This window comes from Rousettus aegyptiacus, unplaced genomic scaffold (genome assembly GCF_014176215.1).
Source record: "Rousettus aegyptiacus isolate mRouAeg1 unplaced genomic scaffold, mRouAeg1.p scaffold_m13_p_5, whole genome shotgun sequence".
NCBI lineage: Eukaryota > Metazoa > Chordata > Mammalia > Chiroptera > Pteropodidae > Rousettus > Rousettus aegyptiacus.
In genome coordinates this window covers 9,308,445-9,325,579 of record NW_023416308.1, presented here as the reverse complement: position 1 = coordinate 9,325,579, position 17,135 = coordinate 9,308,445, and the positions used below count along the sequence as shown (strand labels likewise).

Genomic DNA, 17,135 nt, shown 5'->3' with positions numbered 1-17,135 from the left:
GGGGAAGGTGTCAGGGTGGGGCCCACTTGCTAAAGATAACTTTCCAGCACGCCGCCCTCAGCCCTGTGGCCGGCCGCCTTGGGCTCCTCACTGCTAGGCGTCTCGGCAGGTGAGCGGCGTCAGGTTCCAGTGCCCCGTGCGTTTCGTTTTCAGACTTGGGGGAAGCAGAGGCAAAAACCCAGACTTGGGCAGAACGAGTCGCATTTGAATCTTCCGTGTCACTGGCCCTGACTGTGGATGAGTCGCTGTTTCTCTGAGCTTGTCTCATCCGTAAAAGCGAGTCTCCAGGGAGCGTGATCGTTTGGGGCTGGATGCGCGCTTTGCAGAAGAGCCGGGGCGTGCGGGACCGTCCTGCTTGGAGCTGGGTTTGTTGGCGTTTGGCAGACTGGCCGGCTGATCATTCCACCAGTTTGTGGGGTCACAAGGATTCCCCGCCCCCCCTTGGAATGCCCAAGTCTGTCACTAGGGTGGGGGTGGAGTTGGGGAGCACAGGCGCCGTGGGAAGAGGAGACCCCCCACTTTGGGGTTCCGGCATCTGGGTCCCGACAGTGTCATCCAGCAGCGCCTCAGGGTGCCTTGCAAGGACCGAGTGAAACGGTGTCCTCTTCACAGCTTCTTTCCACGCGAATAACCGGGGAGTCGGCTGAAACGCAGGTTTGGCTCCAGTGGGGCCGGGGCGGGGCGTGGGACTCCGCGTTTCCAAGGAGCACAAATGCTGCCAGTCCCTTGTCCTGAGACCCCGGGGCGTCGAGCTCGGCGCGTGGAGTAGAGTGACGTGCTCGGCAAATGCTGCTCCGTGTCCGTCCCCCACCAGCCAGCCCGAACGCCACGCCCGGCCCCAGCCGGCAGGCACTGCGCCTCGCCTCCCCTGTCCTCGAGCCCGCAGCCTCCTTACCTCGGCACACATTTGTCCTGTCTGCAGCCAGCACATCTGGCGGGTCTCAGCAGGAACGTCTGTCCTAGCCCCTCACCCCTGACCGGCTTCTCAAGACCCCTTTTTCTCTGTAGCGGTCATAGCATTTGTTGTGACGTCAGGTGCCCTGAACGCCCGTTTCTGCCGCCCCAGCCGGATGGTGAGCACATGGTGTGTGGGTGTGTGTGTGAGAGAGAGATTCAGTGTGGAGAGGGGCTTGGAACTCTGCATTCCTAACCAGGGAGAGGGGTTTCGGTCAGGTCAGCCTCACTCAGCACCGAGAATGGTGCCCGGTAGGCCCTCCAGGCCCAGGCGGGTGGAGGCTGCATCCCGTCGGGTGCTGAGCCCCCATTGCTGGCTCCTGCCAGGAGGCTACTGTCAGCTGCACACTGTGACAGCCCGCTGGCCTGGAGGAAGGAAGTGGACTGACCACAGCGACTGGTGCAAACAGGCCTGCAGGAAGGGCCTCCTCCTGGGCTCCCGGAATCACTTTGCCTAATTCTAATCCTCCCTTCAGGGCCTGGAGAAGGGAGATGGGGCAGCTCTTGGGGTGCCCCAGGCTTTCCCGTCCAGCTTCCCAGGACAGGAGTGAGCAGCTGTGGGCTGCGATCTGGTCCCCAGTGCTGTTCCCACTCTGCCAAGGGCTTCTGAGCGGCCGGCCCCAGGCCAGGCCTTTGGCCTCTCTGATCCCTGGGCTGTGCCGGGGTTTGGGAGCAGGGAAAGGATCATTTCTTTAGCAGTTGCAAACCTGTTGGTGAGAGCTGGCTGGGCTGTGGGGACACACTGCCCCGTGAGGAAGGTGTTGACTGGGGTCCCCGAGCATTCGCCAGGGGTATGGGCAACAGTTCCCTTGTGCCCTCGCTCTCACGGGCGTATGAGGGCCGCACAGGGAAGCTCCTGAATACCTTGAGTGCAGAGGGCCCCTGAAGAGTCACCACTCAAACTTGCAGTCTTGATACATGGACTAGTAAGACTTGAAAGTGGCATTTAAAAGCTGAACAAAGAACTGGGTTTTGAAATTTGTGACAATAGCTTTAAAAAAAAAAAAAAAAAAACTCACCTGGTAAAAACTGCCCAAACTGATTTTAATCTTAACCTACCATTTCCCACCCGTTTTGGGCCAGGTAAGCTTTCTTTCCAAAAAGCATTTGAGGACATCCAGGGGTGGCTTCGCCCTGAGGCTCTCAAAGCCAGGGCCCTACTTTGTGTGGGTTCCTTACAAGGCCCAGTACCCGATTTCTTAAAAGAGTCACAATGCTGTGTTCTTTTATTAAGGGAGCCCCCCAAAATGATATGTTTCAGGACCCTGTCCCATACCTGACCTGAATCTACCCTGATCAGAAAGCACTGAGTTTTGAGGCCTGGGGGCAGAACGCTTAATAGAAAAAGGTCATCGGGCACATGGATCGAGCACCTAACTCTGCAGAGACTTCCCTCCTGTCCTCAAAAGTTTTTCTCCTGGCAGGGAAGACACCCCATAAACAAACCCATTCAAAGGTACTAACTGTAGACAGTGAAGAAAGTGCAAGAATGGCTTCTTGCCCTTTTTCTTTCTCTAGTTGGGTCCCTTGCTTTGGTGACCGCCATGAACGGCAACTTTTTGCTTCCTGATAGCGGCCCGGCAGGCTCTCCAACACCCAGAAATAGACGCGGTGGACGCCTGATTAGATAGCGCCACGCGACAGAAATAGTTTTAGACTCGTCAAGCCGCCCGATGTGGAGGGGTCCCGGGAGAAGGTCTGTGAGGCCAGGAAGGGCACCCTCTAAGGCCCCTTTTGCATCCCTGGGCCGTCCCTTGCGGAGTTAGAGGGTAGCCCAGAGCCACGGGCCAGGTGGGAGCCATGCCGAGCGCTCACCTGTGCCGGGCCCTGCACAGGTTAGGTGTGGCGTCTCTGGGTTCTCGGGAACCCTCTGCGTTCACACTGTTACCCCATTTTACAGGTGAAGGAACTGCAGTGAAAGAGGTTAAAGGTCTCGTGGCAGAACTGACTGATGATGAAAGAGCCGGGACCCCAATCCGCTGTGATCACAATGGTTTTCTCCGACTTAGGTCACTTTTTAACCCAGTCACTTGCTTTTAACCTGTTCAAAAAGCTAGAAGTTTACACTTTTTTTAAGGACATACAACAGTGAAAGGGTTGGGGTCCCGCTTAGACTGTCAGGCTGTCATTACACTGTGTCTGGTGTGTTCCCAGAGTTTAGGCCTCTGCTACGTGATGCACATTCGTGTAAGAAAAACCCACAGTCGCTCGTGAAGCCGCTCAGGAAAACCGTGGGCGTGCACGGTCACGGCTCTCACACCTGCTGGGGGGTGTGGGGGCAGGTGTGCGTGGTGGGAAAGGATGCTAAGGTGCCCCCCCCGCCCCCGCCCAAGCAGGACGATGCGCTTTGCAGATGGTCTTAGATTTATTAGCGAGAATGCACGTGCCGTTTCTTTACCAAGATTCTTTTCCCGGGATTAATCCCGACTGGGTCCTTGCTTTCAAAAGCAGGCGCCGAGGGCCTTCTGTGACAGGTTCTAGCTCAGAAGGTGCTCTGGGGAGTGAAAGTGAGGCCCCCTCCATCCCTCGTGGGGGGCTTCTGTACTAAGGGGTCGGGGGCGGGGATAGGCGGAGCCGGAGAGGTGGCTAGCTCTGAGGCGGCAAGCACATTATGTATTGTGATAAAGACGGAAACGGGGCAGAGGGGGGCGTCCCTTGGAACCGCCTTGGGGTGAAGGCGCCTCTGACTGCGGCGGGCACGCTGGGGCTGAGCGCGGAATGGAGGGAAGGAGCCGGGAGGGGGAGAGGAGATCTAGGCCGAGGGGACCGAGCCTCGTCAGCCTGAGTGGTGAGGTGACTGGAGAGTTGCGGGCAGGTCACAGAGGGTCGTCTGGGCTGTAGCAAGGACTCGAAATATAAAATGCTTATGCGTGGCTTGCAATGCCACCTGGGTGTAAATTCCCCAGCTCCTACCTCCGGCCGAGACGTCACGTCTGAACTACGGGCCCACCCATTCGATGTCCACAAGGCGTCTCACACTTAGTGTCCCCGAGCCAGCCACTCGCTGTCCTCCCAGATGTCCCGTGGAGGCCCCCAGCGTCTCTCCCCAGGGTTACGGCAGCAGCCTCCTCCCTGGACCCCCCACTTCTGTTCTCGCTGCCCCCCCCCCCGCCCACGGTGCGGAGCATGGTTAAGGTATGGGGATCCTGCGGAAACGTCACTTCCCTGCTCAGAACGCTCCATCTCCCCCAGAATGGTGAAGTCAGAGCCGCCGAGGCCACTGCGCGTCCGCAGAGCCCTGCCAGGGGGCCCGAGACCCCTCGGCCGCCCGACCATGTGCCCTTTGCTCCGTCTGCTCCAGCCGCGTGGACAGTCTTGCCGTTCCCACCTCAGAACGCCAGCAGCCACCACTCCACCTTTCTAGAATGCCTCTCCCTGGGCAGGGCACTCGGGGTTGTCACACGGGGTGGTGGCGGGGGAGGGGTTGTCGCGCATGTGTAGGGTGTCAAGCAGCATCCCTGGCCTACTCGCCAGACGCCGGTGGCACCCTCTCCCTGCATGACCACTGAAAATGCCGAGTGTCCCCCCCCCCCAGGGCTGAGGACTCGCCTCCTTCAGGTCTCTGCTCCTGTGTCGTCTTTCCGTGAAGGCTTGTCCGACCTCTCTCCCCCCGCCGCCCCGACCGGACACGTTCCCCAGCGCCCTGCAGTCTCTGTCCCGTCCGAGCTCAGTTTGCCTGCAAAGGACGCGTTGCTGCCCGAGATGCTCCGTTTTCTGTCTCTCTCGTCTTCCCACTAGAACCCCAGGAGGGGGGGTGTGTCCTGGTCACTGCAGAAGCCGGCACTGGGACAGAGCCTGGCACGTGCGAGGTGCTGGAAGACGTGCCCTTCCCACTGTCATAATTACAGGCAGGTGTCGGGAGGGCAGGCGGGACCAGGCGTGGGCAGTTCCATGCGGAGAGAGCGCGTGACGCGGAGGAATGATGGGTGTCGCCGTCCGGCTTTTGGAAGAGGCATTTGCCTGGGGTTCAGGGGACCGGGGTTTCCGGCCAGAAAACCTTTAGTGCTGAGGCATGTGCTTGGGACGGTGCCCAGTGCCTTGAGGGAATTCCTAGCTCTGTGAAGTCAAGAGACCAGCGCTTCAGACGTTTAACTTGCCCCGGGGTTCCCTGGGGATGCTGTTTAAAGCCGGGTTCGGATGCAGAAGGTCGGGGCCTGGCCAAGACACTGCGTTTCTCGCAAGCTCCCAGGTGATGCTGATGCTGCTGCTCCAGGGACCACACGTGGAGTAGCTTTGGCATTGCCCGGGGAAGACACATGCTAAGTGAGCTGAGATGCGGTTCCTCCTTCCTGAGCCCCCACGGGGCCCCAGCGCCTGCACTGTTTAATACCCCACAGCCCCGTATGGGGAAACGTCCAAAGCTAACCGGTGATGAGTGCAGGGAGGGGGTTCAGCCGGCAGAGGAAGATCCAGTGGCCATCCTTCGTGCTGCCCGGAGCCCTGGGCCAGTGGCTGGCGGGGAGGCTGAACTTCCTTCTGGGCTGAGGATCTGGGGTAAGGATGTGCCGGTGGTGGCTGGGGGCAGCCCCAAGCCCAGAACCCTCAAAGAGAGAACTTTGCAGTTGAGCTGAGGCGCAAAGCTGCCGGAAACCAGCCCACAACACGAGGCTTGAGGAAGAACCCAGCCCGCCCTCGGCGGCTTTTTTTTTTTTAGTCTCATCTTTCCCACGCGGGCTGGTTGCTTCTTTCTGGGTCCTGGATGGAGCCTCTCAAGGCTGGGTGGGAGCAGGCGCCCATGGAGATCTGCTGTTCTCCCTTCACAGTAAAAATGTATGGCCGGAAGGAAGATGCCAGTGTGAGGCTGTGTACGGGCTGGGCGGAGCTGGATTCGCAGCTCCTCTCCTCGCTCTGGGACTGCAACCCAGTCGCTGCACCTGTCTGGGCCTCATTTTCTTCCCTGTAAAATGCAGATCGTGGGCACGTGTGGGCGATTAAACGTGGCAGTGCTCATGAGGCACTTGGCACAGAGAGAGAGAGCCCTCAGGACGTGACAGAGAAGCTGCGAGCACAGGGCTCCAGCTCCCCGGAGGAGGGAACTGTGTGCCCTGCAGCCCTCACGAGTGAACCAACCCCACAGGGTGGAGGCCAGCGGGCCTCAGCCCTTGCTGAGAGCGGTGACCTGTCCCCCGGTGAAGCAGCAGGGCCTGTTCTCACAGCTCAGACACCCCCAGCCGAGCCGGTCCAACCAGCCCAGTGAGCTTCCGGGTGCAGGTGGGGAGGAGAGAACCAGCATTTATAGGGTGGTGAACTGCAAGGAGCCCTTCCCAGGCTCTGGGCACAAGGCCTGCGCCCGATATGTTGAAAGGGGAGGTTGGCTAACAATTGGGAGTGTCCCCAAGCACCGGACAGCCAGCCCTGACTCACGAGCGGCTGCTCCCGCTGGTTTTCTGTGTGGTGCTAAGTCATTCTTAGCAGTGGGGAGTTTCTGCGCCCCTCTGCCTCGGTTTCCCCATCTTTAAGGTGGAGATATGTCCTATGTTATAGGATAATAATGCAGCACTCTTAAAGCGACCTGACACCTTGGAAAGTTACTGCTGTTATTATTCTTTCAAATTAAGAGCTCAGCGTGTCGGGCAGTAGGCTAAGTATCTTCCGTGTGTTTCTCTCATGCAATCCTGTCGTTAACCAGGGTAATACCCGGGTATTCCCACCCTCCCCATTTTATGGGCAAGAACTGGGGGCCCCGAGGCGTGGCTGTGGCTCACCAGGGCCACCCGCCCGGTGCGGGCAGAGCTTGACCAGCCCCTGGGTGTGCTTGACTTCACATCCCCTTGATATGGGCAGTGGTAGTTTCGCATCCAATTCCCAGAGGAGGAAACTGAGGCTGGGAGTGACAGCAGAAGCCACGACTCCCTGGCCAGTGAAAGCCAGAGAGCGCTCGGGGTCTCATGTGCTAACTAACCACAGAGCAGCCCCTCGCTTCCTTTCTGTTCTCCCGACGGCCCTTCTCAGGCTCCACACGGCCCCTCGGACCTGACCGCACCCCGACCAGGGGGCCTGGGCCTCCTGTGGTCACCTCTGCCTGATGAGAAGGGGGAGGACGGCCGAGCTAGTGCCGTGGGGAGTACACCGTGCGTAAAGTGACAGGAGACAGACGAACTTCCGTAGACTGAACACACCGTGACCCCCACCCCCAGGCCCTGCTCTGCCCCCAGGGGTCCCCCTCAAGCTCCCTCCTGGTCACCAGCCCCGAAGACTGTCAAGCGTCACCCTGACGTCGAGCCACGTCTAAGTGTTGGCACATTTTGTTCTTCACGTAAACGGAGACATAGTGCAGGCACTCTCCGTGTTTTGTTTTGTTTTTTGTTTTTAAATTAGGAAAATATTTTAACAGCTTTATCCAGGTATCATTCATACATTCCACAATTCGCCCATTTAGACTGTAGAATCGGTCTTAGAACGTTTTCTTCACCCCCGAAAGATAGGCCGCGTTTCTTAGCCGTCGCCCCCAGCCCCTCAGCCCCTGGCAGCCGCCAATCTGCCTTCTGTCTCTGAATTTCGCTACGGTGGACACTGCATGGGACCCAAGTCATACCCTGCGTGAGCGTCTGTGCCCGGCTTCCCGTGCTCAGCGCGGTGCCTCTGAGGTCCGCGTACAGGGAGGCGTGAGTTGGGCCTGCATCCGTTTCTGCGGTTGAGCGATGTTCTTGCTCTGGCCAGCCTTTCCGAGTCGGCCTCCTTTTCAGAACGGGGCTCTCGTGAACCTAGACTGTTAGTGTCTCCCGACGCCGCCGGCTCTGAGTTTGGCTGGATGCCAGCGGCGAGCCAAGTCAGGAGCCTGGGGCCGGGTCCTCGCTGTCAGGTGGAGGCAGGAGCAGCCAGCCGCGTGTGTTTTTTTTTCTGTTTGTTTATTTTTTCTTTAGATTCCACATGTACATGAGATCGTATGGTGTTTGTCTTCTAGTTTTGAGTTCCGAATCTGGAGAATATCCTGTCCCCCACTTCCCACCCCTGGACCTGGTTTGAACTAGCAGACATCCTTCCACCTCGCCCCCTGGGCGTGCCTCCCGGTTCCCCTGGGATTACTTTACCGGCCTGTGCCCTGGGTGTCTTTCCAAGGCCGTTCCCTCTTGAAATTTATGGAGCGGACCAAAAAAAAGGAGCAGGAAGTGGATCCTGAGAACAAAGGACGGCCTTATATGGAAAGGTCAGGGAGGGAAGGGACTAACCTGCCCCCGTTCCAGCAAATGCACAGCCTTGAGAGCCCAGCAACACCTGTGCCCAGCGACGGGGCAGCTGTGTTTGAGTCACGCTCTCCCAAGTCAGCATCTTTGTTTTCTTAACAGCTTTACCGAAATACCATTCACGTGCCCTTCAGCGCACCCATTAAGACGGCTTTTAGTTTTTCAGTGGCTTTTAGTATTTTCTGAGTTGCGCATTCAGCCCCACGGTCAATTTTTCAGACATTTTCACCATCCCCGAAAGAAACCTGTACGCTTAGCCATCGCTCCCAACCCCCGCAGCCCCTGGCGGCCGCTAATCTGCTTTCTGTCTCTGTGGGGTTTCCTGTTCTAGACAGTTCATGTAAATGGAATCAAACACTCTGTGGCCTCTTCTGTCTGGCTTCCTTCACCTAGCATAACGTTTCCAGGTTTTACCTGTGTTGCACACTCTATCCACATTTCATTCCTTTTTATGGCTGAGTAATAGTCCATCACGTGACCAGGCTGTTATCGTCTCGTGATCTGTTGACAGATGTTCGGGTTGGTTCTGCGTGATGGCATTTATGAATAATGCCGTGGCGTTCACGCATATGTTTTTACGTGGACGCATGTTTTCGTTTCTCCTGGGTGTACCCCTGCGAGTGGGATTGCTGGGTCACACGGTAACTCCCCATGTCACGCGCTGAGGACCTGGCAGACTGTTTTCCGAATCTCCAAGCCGGCCGTCTACTGCTTGTTTCCAGGATGGCAGGATGGCGTCTCTCCCCGGGGTCTGCGATGGGCCTCAAGTGGCCTCTGACCTTGGAATGGGGTGCAATTCTTGCTGTGTCCTGCGGCTTTTTTTCCCGGAGGTGAATGTCCAGGACGTGTATCGGATTCCCCAAAACATCTTTGAGCCTCCAGATCCTCCCGGCTCCTCCCGTCGGAGAGCTAGTGGAGGAGGCAGCTGGGCGTGGCGCGTTCCAGACTCGTCTGTGGGCTGTTCTCGCAGTGTCTGCTCGGGATAAAAAATACAGCTCGGGGAACGTGCTGTCTGACATCTGCTTCCTTTTCTCCCCCTTCTCCCGGTGCCTCTCCTTCCGGGAACCCAGCAAGGAGAACTTCAACAACGTCCCTGACCTGGAGCTCAACCCGATCCGATCCAAAATCGTCCGTGCCTTCTTCGACAACAGGTGGGTCCTTTTCCGGGAACACCCGATGGCAGGTGACTTTGTCTTTGGGGGAGCATTTTGCCCTTGAAATTTCTCACAGCCCTCGTGTGCCCAGAACAGCCCCTCGGCTGACGCGAAGGAGAGGAGGGGGCTGTGTTGGGTCGGAACTGTGAGCATAGGTTTGAGTCGGACACATCTGGATTTGTAGCTAAGTGACTTTGGGCAGCTCGCTCAATCCTGCCAGGTCTCTGTATTCGTTAGCTATGGCTGCGTAACAAATTACCCCCAAACTTAGCAGTTTAAAGCAATGAGTATTGTCTCAATGTTTCTGTGGACCAGGATCTGGGTGCAAACTCGCTGGGTTCTCAGCTGGGGCTGTAGTCATCTGAAGGCTCGACCGGGGAAGGCTGCCTCTGAGCTCACTCACGTGGCTGTTGGCAGACGGTATCTCAGGGGCCTCTCCCTAGGGCCACTCACACGGTATCTCAGGGGCCTTTCCCTAGGGCCACTCACACATGAGAGGGAGGGAGAGAGACGGAAGTCGCTCTTTGCAACCTGATCTCACGAGGGGAATCTCATCACTTCAGCTGTATTCTTTTCATTAGAAGCGAGTCACTAGGACACCCCACACTTGGAAAGGGGTCTGAGCCGGGGGCCTGAATACAGGAGGCAGCGATCATTGGGGCCTGTCCGGGAGGCCACCTCAGTTTCCTTTTCTATGAAACAGGCAATGATCGCCTCCGCCTCGCGGCATTGCTGAGAGTGTACGCTGAGATAGTGCGAGCTACAGCACTGGGTTAGCTGTCATTGTACTCATCACCCCGGCTTACAGACAGAGAAACTGAGGCACAGAGCAGTGGCACACCTTGGCCAGCGTCCCAGAGCCGGGGCTCAGACCAGAGCTCCAATGTGTGGTTGGAGTTGAAAGGCTCACGTGACCAGATGGAGACTGGCTGAGTCTGCGGCTCTGCCGGGCGGCGGGCCTGACTCAATCGCTGCAGAGATCGCGGACACACAGGGAGGATGGGGAGGAGGGGAAGGAAGGGAACCGGCCTGCTGTGGCCATAGGCGGGCGAGGACTTCCCTCACCTGTTTCAAGTGATATAACCCTGAACTGCTCAACTATGGCTGCCCCAAGGATTTGAGGCCGGAGCAAGACTCCGAGTCCCTCTGAGCCTCATCTATTCATGGGGTGGGGCATGGGGGGTCCTCAGGCTGCCCTGGGGAGGATACAGAGGCCCTCCTCCAGGTCCTGTAGGGGTGAGAACTGAGGAGGAGAGAGTGACCAAGAGTTAGCAAGCCAAACCAGGGAGAGAAGGTGCTCCAGAACGGAGCAGCATGTGCAAAGGCCCAGCGGCACAGGGCATGTAGCTAGGATGAGTGACGGAGAGAAGGCCTGGCTGGAGCATGGCGGGAGGCGTGGGGGAGGGCAGGGCTACACCACGCAAGCCGCAGACCTGCAGGAGACTTCAGCCTCGCAGCAGAGGCAGAGGGGGCACCGGCGGGCTTTAAGGCGGGGCGTGGCGCGTGAACCAGGTTCGCAGTTTGCAGAGGTCACCTGGCTGCCAGTGTATTATTGTAGGAGACAGAGGCCGGAGGGAGGAGGGGTGTGTACTGCAGGTTCCCAGGCTGGAGGCAGGGCCGCTGAGTGGAGGTGGAGAGCAGTGAGCGGCTTTGAGACACCCAGGAAGGCTGGATCTGGAGGTGGAGGTGAGAGAGCCAGGAATCGTCACAGCAAATTGTCATGTTTGCCAAGGGCGGGCGTTACGAAGTCGCACAGTGGTGGAGTAGCATTCGGCGGCCCTGACCCTCACCTCCTTTTCAATCCTGGTTCTGCCTGAGGAAGCCTCTTTGGGGGGCGGTGAGCCAGAGCAGGAGGGGAGGGAGCCGGGTGCCGGGGCGGGAGGGGGGCCCTGATGTGGGGCTGACACAGGCTGTTGGGGGAGAGAGTCGGAGGCATCGCAGGAAGCCGGTCAGGAGTGACGAGAGCCTTGAAGGTGCCTGATGTGAGGAGGGCATGCGCGCGTCCGTGTGTGTACGTGCCTGAGTGTGTGTGTGTGTGTGTGTGTGTGCGCATGCGCTTGTGTACCGAGAAGCCGCCCGGTCAGCTGTGAGGCTGCCGGACCTCAGAGTCCCAGCCTTGTGTAGGGTAAAGCTGTCGGGGCGGCATCTCCCCTAGTCCTGGGTTCCCGGAGGTGAGGAGCGGACGATGGCCCCAGCACCCTCAAACCCTGCCTCTCCGCTGGGCCGAGGCCTTGGACGGCCTGCACGTGGGTCCCCGCTGCCTCCGTGTGGGGGGCGGAACGGTTAGACTGCGGAAGGGCAGGAGGCAACTCCAGGGGCGGCCGAGGAATGTTCTGTACCTTCATTGGAGGTGGGTTTCACAGGCGGGTTTATATCTGTTCCAACTTAAGATGTGTGCCTTTTACTCTATGTAATTCTTAAGAAAAGAAAAAAAAAACCTGCTGTCACCTGGCTCACAGCTGTCACCTGCGGGAGCTGTGTTTTCAGCTCCCGGGAAGGGATTCCGGTGTCCGGGGGTGGCTGCCCACGAGCACTGCCTCTGCGGAGGATTTGGGGTGTGGGAAAGGGGGCCGGGGCTGAAACCGCCCTCTGGCGGAGGTCAAGAAGGCCTGCCCTGGCTTGGGGGCGGCATCCGGAGGCAGGACAGACCCCCCTGCTTTCTGGGAGGGTCTGAAGTTAGGACAGCTGCGGGGAGGCTGGCTGCCTGAAGGTTGGAGAACGGGACGTCAGTCAGCTGAGGAAAGTTGGGGGCCCAGAGGGCGGACACTGAAACAGGCCCGCAGGGCCCCCGAGGAGAGGCGGCAAGGGCTCGGCCGTGGGGCTGGGGAACCAGGCGGGAGCTTGGGGGTCACCCCAGAGCGGGGGCCCTGCAAGGGCGTCAAGCACAGGAGTGCAGGGTCCGATTTGCATTTTTGCAAAGCACAGTCTGGCTCCCATGGAGTTCAGGCTTGGAGGATGCCCTTGGGGTGGAGGAGGCTGGACCAGGCCTTGGTGGGGGTTCCAGGAAAGAAGGGAGTGGAGGGGACTTGGGTCTGCAGCAAGGGCAGCTTGTGAGGTGCCACCTGGAAGGAACGGCCATCAGACAGTGACCAGGGAAGGGGTGCAGGGCAGGGGGTGGGCGTGGTGTGAGCCTCCCCCGGGGGCCCTGGGGCCTCAGCCGTGGTAGCTGCTTAGGGAATGTGGGTGTGGAGAAAAAAAGGCGCCAGGTGACTCGACAGGCAGCCTGGAGGTCACCGAGGAGGGTGGATGAAGGAAAGGCCCCCTGGACCCAGAACACCCCGGGGACTGCAGCTAAGGGCCTGCACCCCCGTACACCCTTCACGGCTGGTCCTGTGAGCTCGGATGAGGAGGCGAGGGAGCATCTCAGGGCCGCCAAAGCCGGGACTTCCTTGTCGAGGAATGCCAGTGTCAGCCTTGCTTCCCGAGACCCTTCGGGAACAGGGCAGTAACAGAGGTGCGGGGCTCGGAGGACAGTTTGAGCAGGGTCTGTCCCCACCTCCAGGAGCTCCGTTCCTTACAGGATCATCGGGAAGTTAAGCAAGGGGAAGATGTCGCTGTGAATCAGCATCTTTGCCATAAGAACGAGAGCCGCCCTGTTCTAGAGCTGGATTGCAGATCCAGATGGAGCCCCCCCCTTCCTCCATCCACCGACCGTGGCCTCGGGGGCCCCATTACGGAAAGGGGGGCGGAGAGCAGGCGGGCCTGGCTCCAGGTGCCTGGTCTGGGTTTCTGCAGTGTGTGCACTCTCGTCCCCTTCAGAGACCGTGGCGTTGTCCCCCGTGGACCTCCCGGGGACCCCACTCCTGGAATCGGGCCCCGACGGCAAAGCAGCCTGGGTCTCGACCTTCTCTGAGAAGGACACGTGGCCCGCCTTCTCAGGCTGATCACATCTTCCCCAAAGCTAATCTTCCTTCCTCCTGCCTCAGCCCCGACCACGTGGGAAGGGCACGCGAGCCATCCACAGCGCCTCTGAGGAGCCCGATAATTCCAGGGGCTATTTTTATGCCCTGAAAATTTGGTCTGTGCCCCTGACCTGACAGCAGGAACTTCGAGGATCTGTTTGGGAGGAAGCGAGGGGAGCTTAATGAGGTAGAAGATTTAAGGGGAGATGGAGAAAAACGCTCAAAGACGGGGCTTGCTGCGCCTGAGGGAGCATCTCGCCTCATCTCTCAGATTTGCGGCTCCACGATCCACCTTCCCTATTCCGGGCTTGGGGTCCACCTCTTTCTGGAAAACCTCCCGGAATGGAAAATTGGGGCTGGGAAAATCTGGAAACGGTGACGTGTGGTGCATCCCTAAGGGGCAGTTGGTATCTGGAAAAGAATAGATGGACCCTCAAGAGAGAACCACAAACGCGCTCCTTTAAACCGAGGTAGCCGTGATCCAGATGGCAGCCACGTGACTTTTACGCACTAAGCCTTAACTGTCAGTCATCCTGGGCCGGCTGGAGAGCTGCCCCTTTGCAAGGACGCAGGGTGAGGGCGGGGAGCCCTCAGCCCGTCAGCCCGATGGCAGCCTGCCCCAGCAGCCATCAGACTGTCACGGTTTAAGGTCAGTTACTGACGCGACTCTGGCAGCAGCAGGTCAGGAGCCAGTGTTTGCTTGGTCGGGGTCGTCTCCAAACTGTTGTCTCAACAGCGGTACCCTTGTGCTGAGCCCCTGCCGTGTGCCAGGCACTGTGCCGGGCGCAGGGCAGGCCCAACATCGCGCATGCTCCCTGGGTCCCGCCTGGAACCAGCCCTCTCTGGCCCCTTCAGAAAAAGCCCATCGATAGAGACAACCTCAAACCTGCCCATGTTTGTTAAAAAAACAAACCCGAACTCATTGGTGAGCTTTGCACTTTGGTAGTAAACATTACTCAGACCTGTTTGCCGTGGATCGCTGCCCTGGAGTTTCAAACAGCTGGTGGAGAGCCGGAGTCAGCAAGCTTTTTCCGTGAAAGGGCCAGAGGATAAATATTTTAAGGCTTCGTGAGCCACATGGTCTCATGGTCTCTCACAAGTGCTCCACTCAGCTTTCGTAGTATGAAAGCACCCACACATGATATGTAAATGAACGGGCCTGGCTATGTGCCGATAACATTACGGACACCGAAACTTGAATTTCGTGGAATTTTCACTTGTTGGAAATGCTATTATTATTCTTTTGGAGTTTTCCCCCATTTTTGCAACCATTTAAAGTGAAAAACGGGGGGCAGGGGGGATGTGGCCTACCCCGATCTAAAGGAAAGGGTCAGGGACCTTGGAGAGTGACCAGATCACTCGGTGCCTGGGTGTCCCCTGGTCCGAGTGCCCACCTCTGTGGGCCCCCATGAGCACAGGAGTGGGAAATGGAACCCACGGCTCGGACAGCTGTCGTGGGCCGTGGGCCCCAAAGGGCCGAGCTCTCCGAGCTGTCGGTAGTGAAATGACAAGACCCAGTTAATCCATTTCCAACACTTCTCGCCACTCCCAAAGGAACCTTCGCAAGGGGCCCAGCGGCCTGGCCGACGAGATCAACTTCGAGGACTTCCTGACCATCATGGCCTACTTCCGGCCCATCGACACCACCATGGATGAAGAGCAGGTGCAGCTGTGCCGGAAAGAGAAGCTGAGATGTGCGTGCCGCCCCCCGCCCCCCAACCCTTAGTCCGCAGCAGGGGGGTGGGGCGGGCACGGGAGGGGAGGGTCAGGGGACCCAGTTACAGCCCCTCTAGGGGACACTGCTCGTGTGTCTCCCGCTAAGGTGCCCCCTGGTGGCAGCCTCACAAGCACCCCTCAGTGCTTGGCGGTTTTCTGGGGATAGGAGGGGGTCGTAGGTCATGTGCGAAGAGAGAGAATAAGACCCTCGGTTCACGCAGACCCAGGTTCCAGTCCGGTCCCTTCTGCTAAGCGGCCGTGTGACCTTGAACGGGAATGTAGGGCTGCTGGCTGTGAACCGCAGCTGGCTCTGAGGCTCGGCGAGATGCCACAGGCAGAGTCCTTGGGGCGCAGGAGGTGGCCCCTGAAAGCTTGTTGCTGCCCTCGCCCACGAGCTGCCGCGGTGCACGGGTCTGCAGGATGGCCTCCGCGGGCCTCGGGGGAGCTGCTCCGGGCCGTGGAGCATGCTCGGCTGTGATCCGGGCCAGCCAGCGGCGCAGGGACCCAGGGTGCCTGGCGTCACATCTCCCTTCCCCGGGGACTTTCCCATGACTCCTGACATCCCTCTCGACTTCCCCCCGAGGCAGACTGATCAGCAGGAAAACGAAAATGCGGGCCGGGCTGCGTTTGGCTCCGGACTGGGTGAGGGCTGGTGGGAACTGCGCCAGCCGGGTGTCCCGGGGCTGTCCTGTGGGCTCCAGACCAAGGCAGGGCCAGATCTGGGGGCGCGGGGGTCGTGGAATCAGACAGACTCGGGTCCAGTCCCCCGGCTTCCCCTCGCTTCACAGGGTGGCCGTGGGCGAACGCCTTGGCTCCTCTGAGCTGCGATAGCCCTGTGTGAGACACGGGCTCAGGGCAGCCCATCGGGAGAGGAGAGGGAGGACGTCTGCGGCACTTTGCACAGCTCAGGCCTCTGGTCAGGGCTGGACAAGTGCCCGCGCCGGGGAGTTTGTGAGCTCGAGGGCGTGGAGAGGCTGCCTCCCTGCACGTCCGGGCCTCTGTTAGCGGCGGGGTGCTGAGCGAAGGCAGCAAAGGAACAGAGTGGATGTCACCCAGGGTGGAATGACCAGAGGGGGTCCTAACGCCCCTCGTGCCCGTTAGGGGAAGCGTAGATCAGCCGGCTTCTGGGCTGGAGGCCCAGGACCTGCCCCAGGGCCATGGCGCTGGCCACCCTGGGCTTCATCAGGACAGTGCTGTGACGTGACACCGAGCTGGCTTCACGTCAACGAAGCTGTCACGTCGTGCACACTCACAGCGTGCCAGGCGGTCTGGGGCCCTCACCCGGCAGCCGTCACCCACAGATACCTCGCTCTACCACGGGGGAGATATGTCGGCATTCCCATTCCATAGACGAGGAAACCGAAGCCCAGAGAAGCGAGGCTGCTTGCCCAAGGTCACCCACCTGCAGGTGGCCAGTCTGCTTCGTGGCCTTTGCCCTTGACCACCATGGCTTGGCTCAGTGTGAGGTAGATTTCCGAGCAGAGAAGGCTGGGGTGCGGGGGCGCCAGGCACCCCGCCCGCCTCTCTGACGGAGCCCCTCTCCCCGCTGCCCCCCACCCCACAGTTCTGTTTCACATGTACGACTCGGACAGTGACGGCCGCATCACCCTGGAAGAATACCGAAATGTAAAGTATGCTCCTCGCCCGGCCAGGGCGCCTGGCGCCTCCCCACCCCGCGGCCCTGAGGGAGGCCCGCGCTCACCGTGCGTCTGCCCCGCCGGCAGGTGGTGGAGGAGCTGCTCTCCGGGAACCCGCACATCGAGAAGGAGTCGGCTCGCTCCATCGCCGACGGGGCCATGATGGAGGCGGCCAGCGTCTGCGTGGGGCAGATGGTGAGTACCCCCCCATCCCCACTTCCCTGCTGCAGGGGACATCCCAGAACCCCGTCCCCCACCGACTCCTGCCCAGCCTGGCCCTGGTCGTAGCCCATTTCTGGAAGGCCCCAGAGGACAGAGGCCATACATGTCCTGCTTTTCTGACCCCTCCTGGAGACCCCCCGGAGGTCCCAGCCCATGGAGAGCCGTACCAGGCCGGGGAGGCCAGGCTTCGGGGCCTGACAACCAGCTGTGTAGCCTACTGGGCCCATGGGCAGCGCCGGGCATGGCGACAGGCTGGTCAGCATTCGGCACAGGCTCACTTTACTTATTCATGAGTGGCTTGGAGGGGATTTGTGGCCTGAGGCAGGGAGCTCTTCCTTGGGGCCCCTGGTCGGGGTCCTGAGACGC

General features: G+C 59.5%; 1 protein-coding gene across 15 annotated transcripts in view; it reads left to right on the top strand.

The window, feature by feature from the left end:
* The window catches only part of TESC (tescalcin), a 52,989-nt gene that overhangs the window by 21,859 nt on the left and 13,995 nt on the right, over nucleotides 1-17,135 (top strand). For 11 of the 15 annotated variants that reach the window (XR_004951090.1, XR_004951089.1, XR_004951086.1 and 8 more), the window contains 4 exons: nucleotides 9,209-9,289; nucleotides 14,749-14,888; nucleotides 16,475-16,536; nucleotides 16,635-16,742. Coding sequence is in view for 3 of the 15 variants with exons in the window: in XM_016149496.2 (XP_016004982.2) it covers nucleotides 9,209-9,289; nucleotides 14,749-14,888; nucleotides 16,475-16,536; nucleotides 16,635-16,742 (391 nt within the window). In the remaining 12 variants the exon portion in view is untranslated. Of the gene's footprint in view, nucleotides 1-9,208; nucleotides 9,290-14,748; nucleotides 14,889-16,165; nucleotides 16,377-16,474; nucleotides 16,542-16,634; nucleotides 16,743-17,135 lie in introns of those variants that run through there. The other 4 variants (XR_004951094.1, XR_001597479.2, XR_004951093.1 and 1 more) reach the window with 3 other exon arrangements.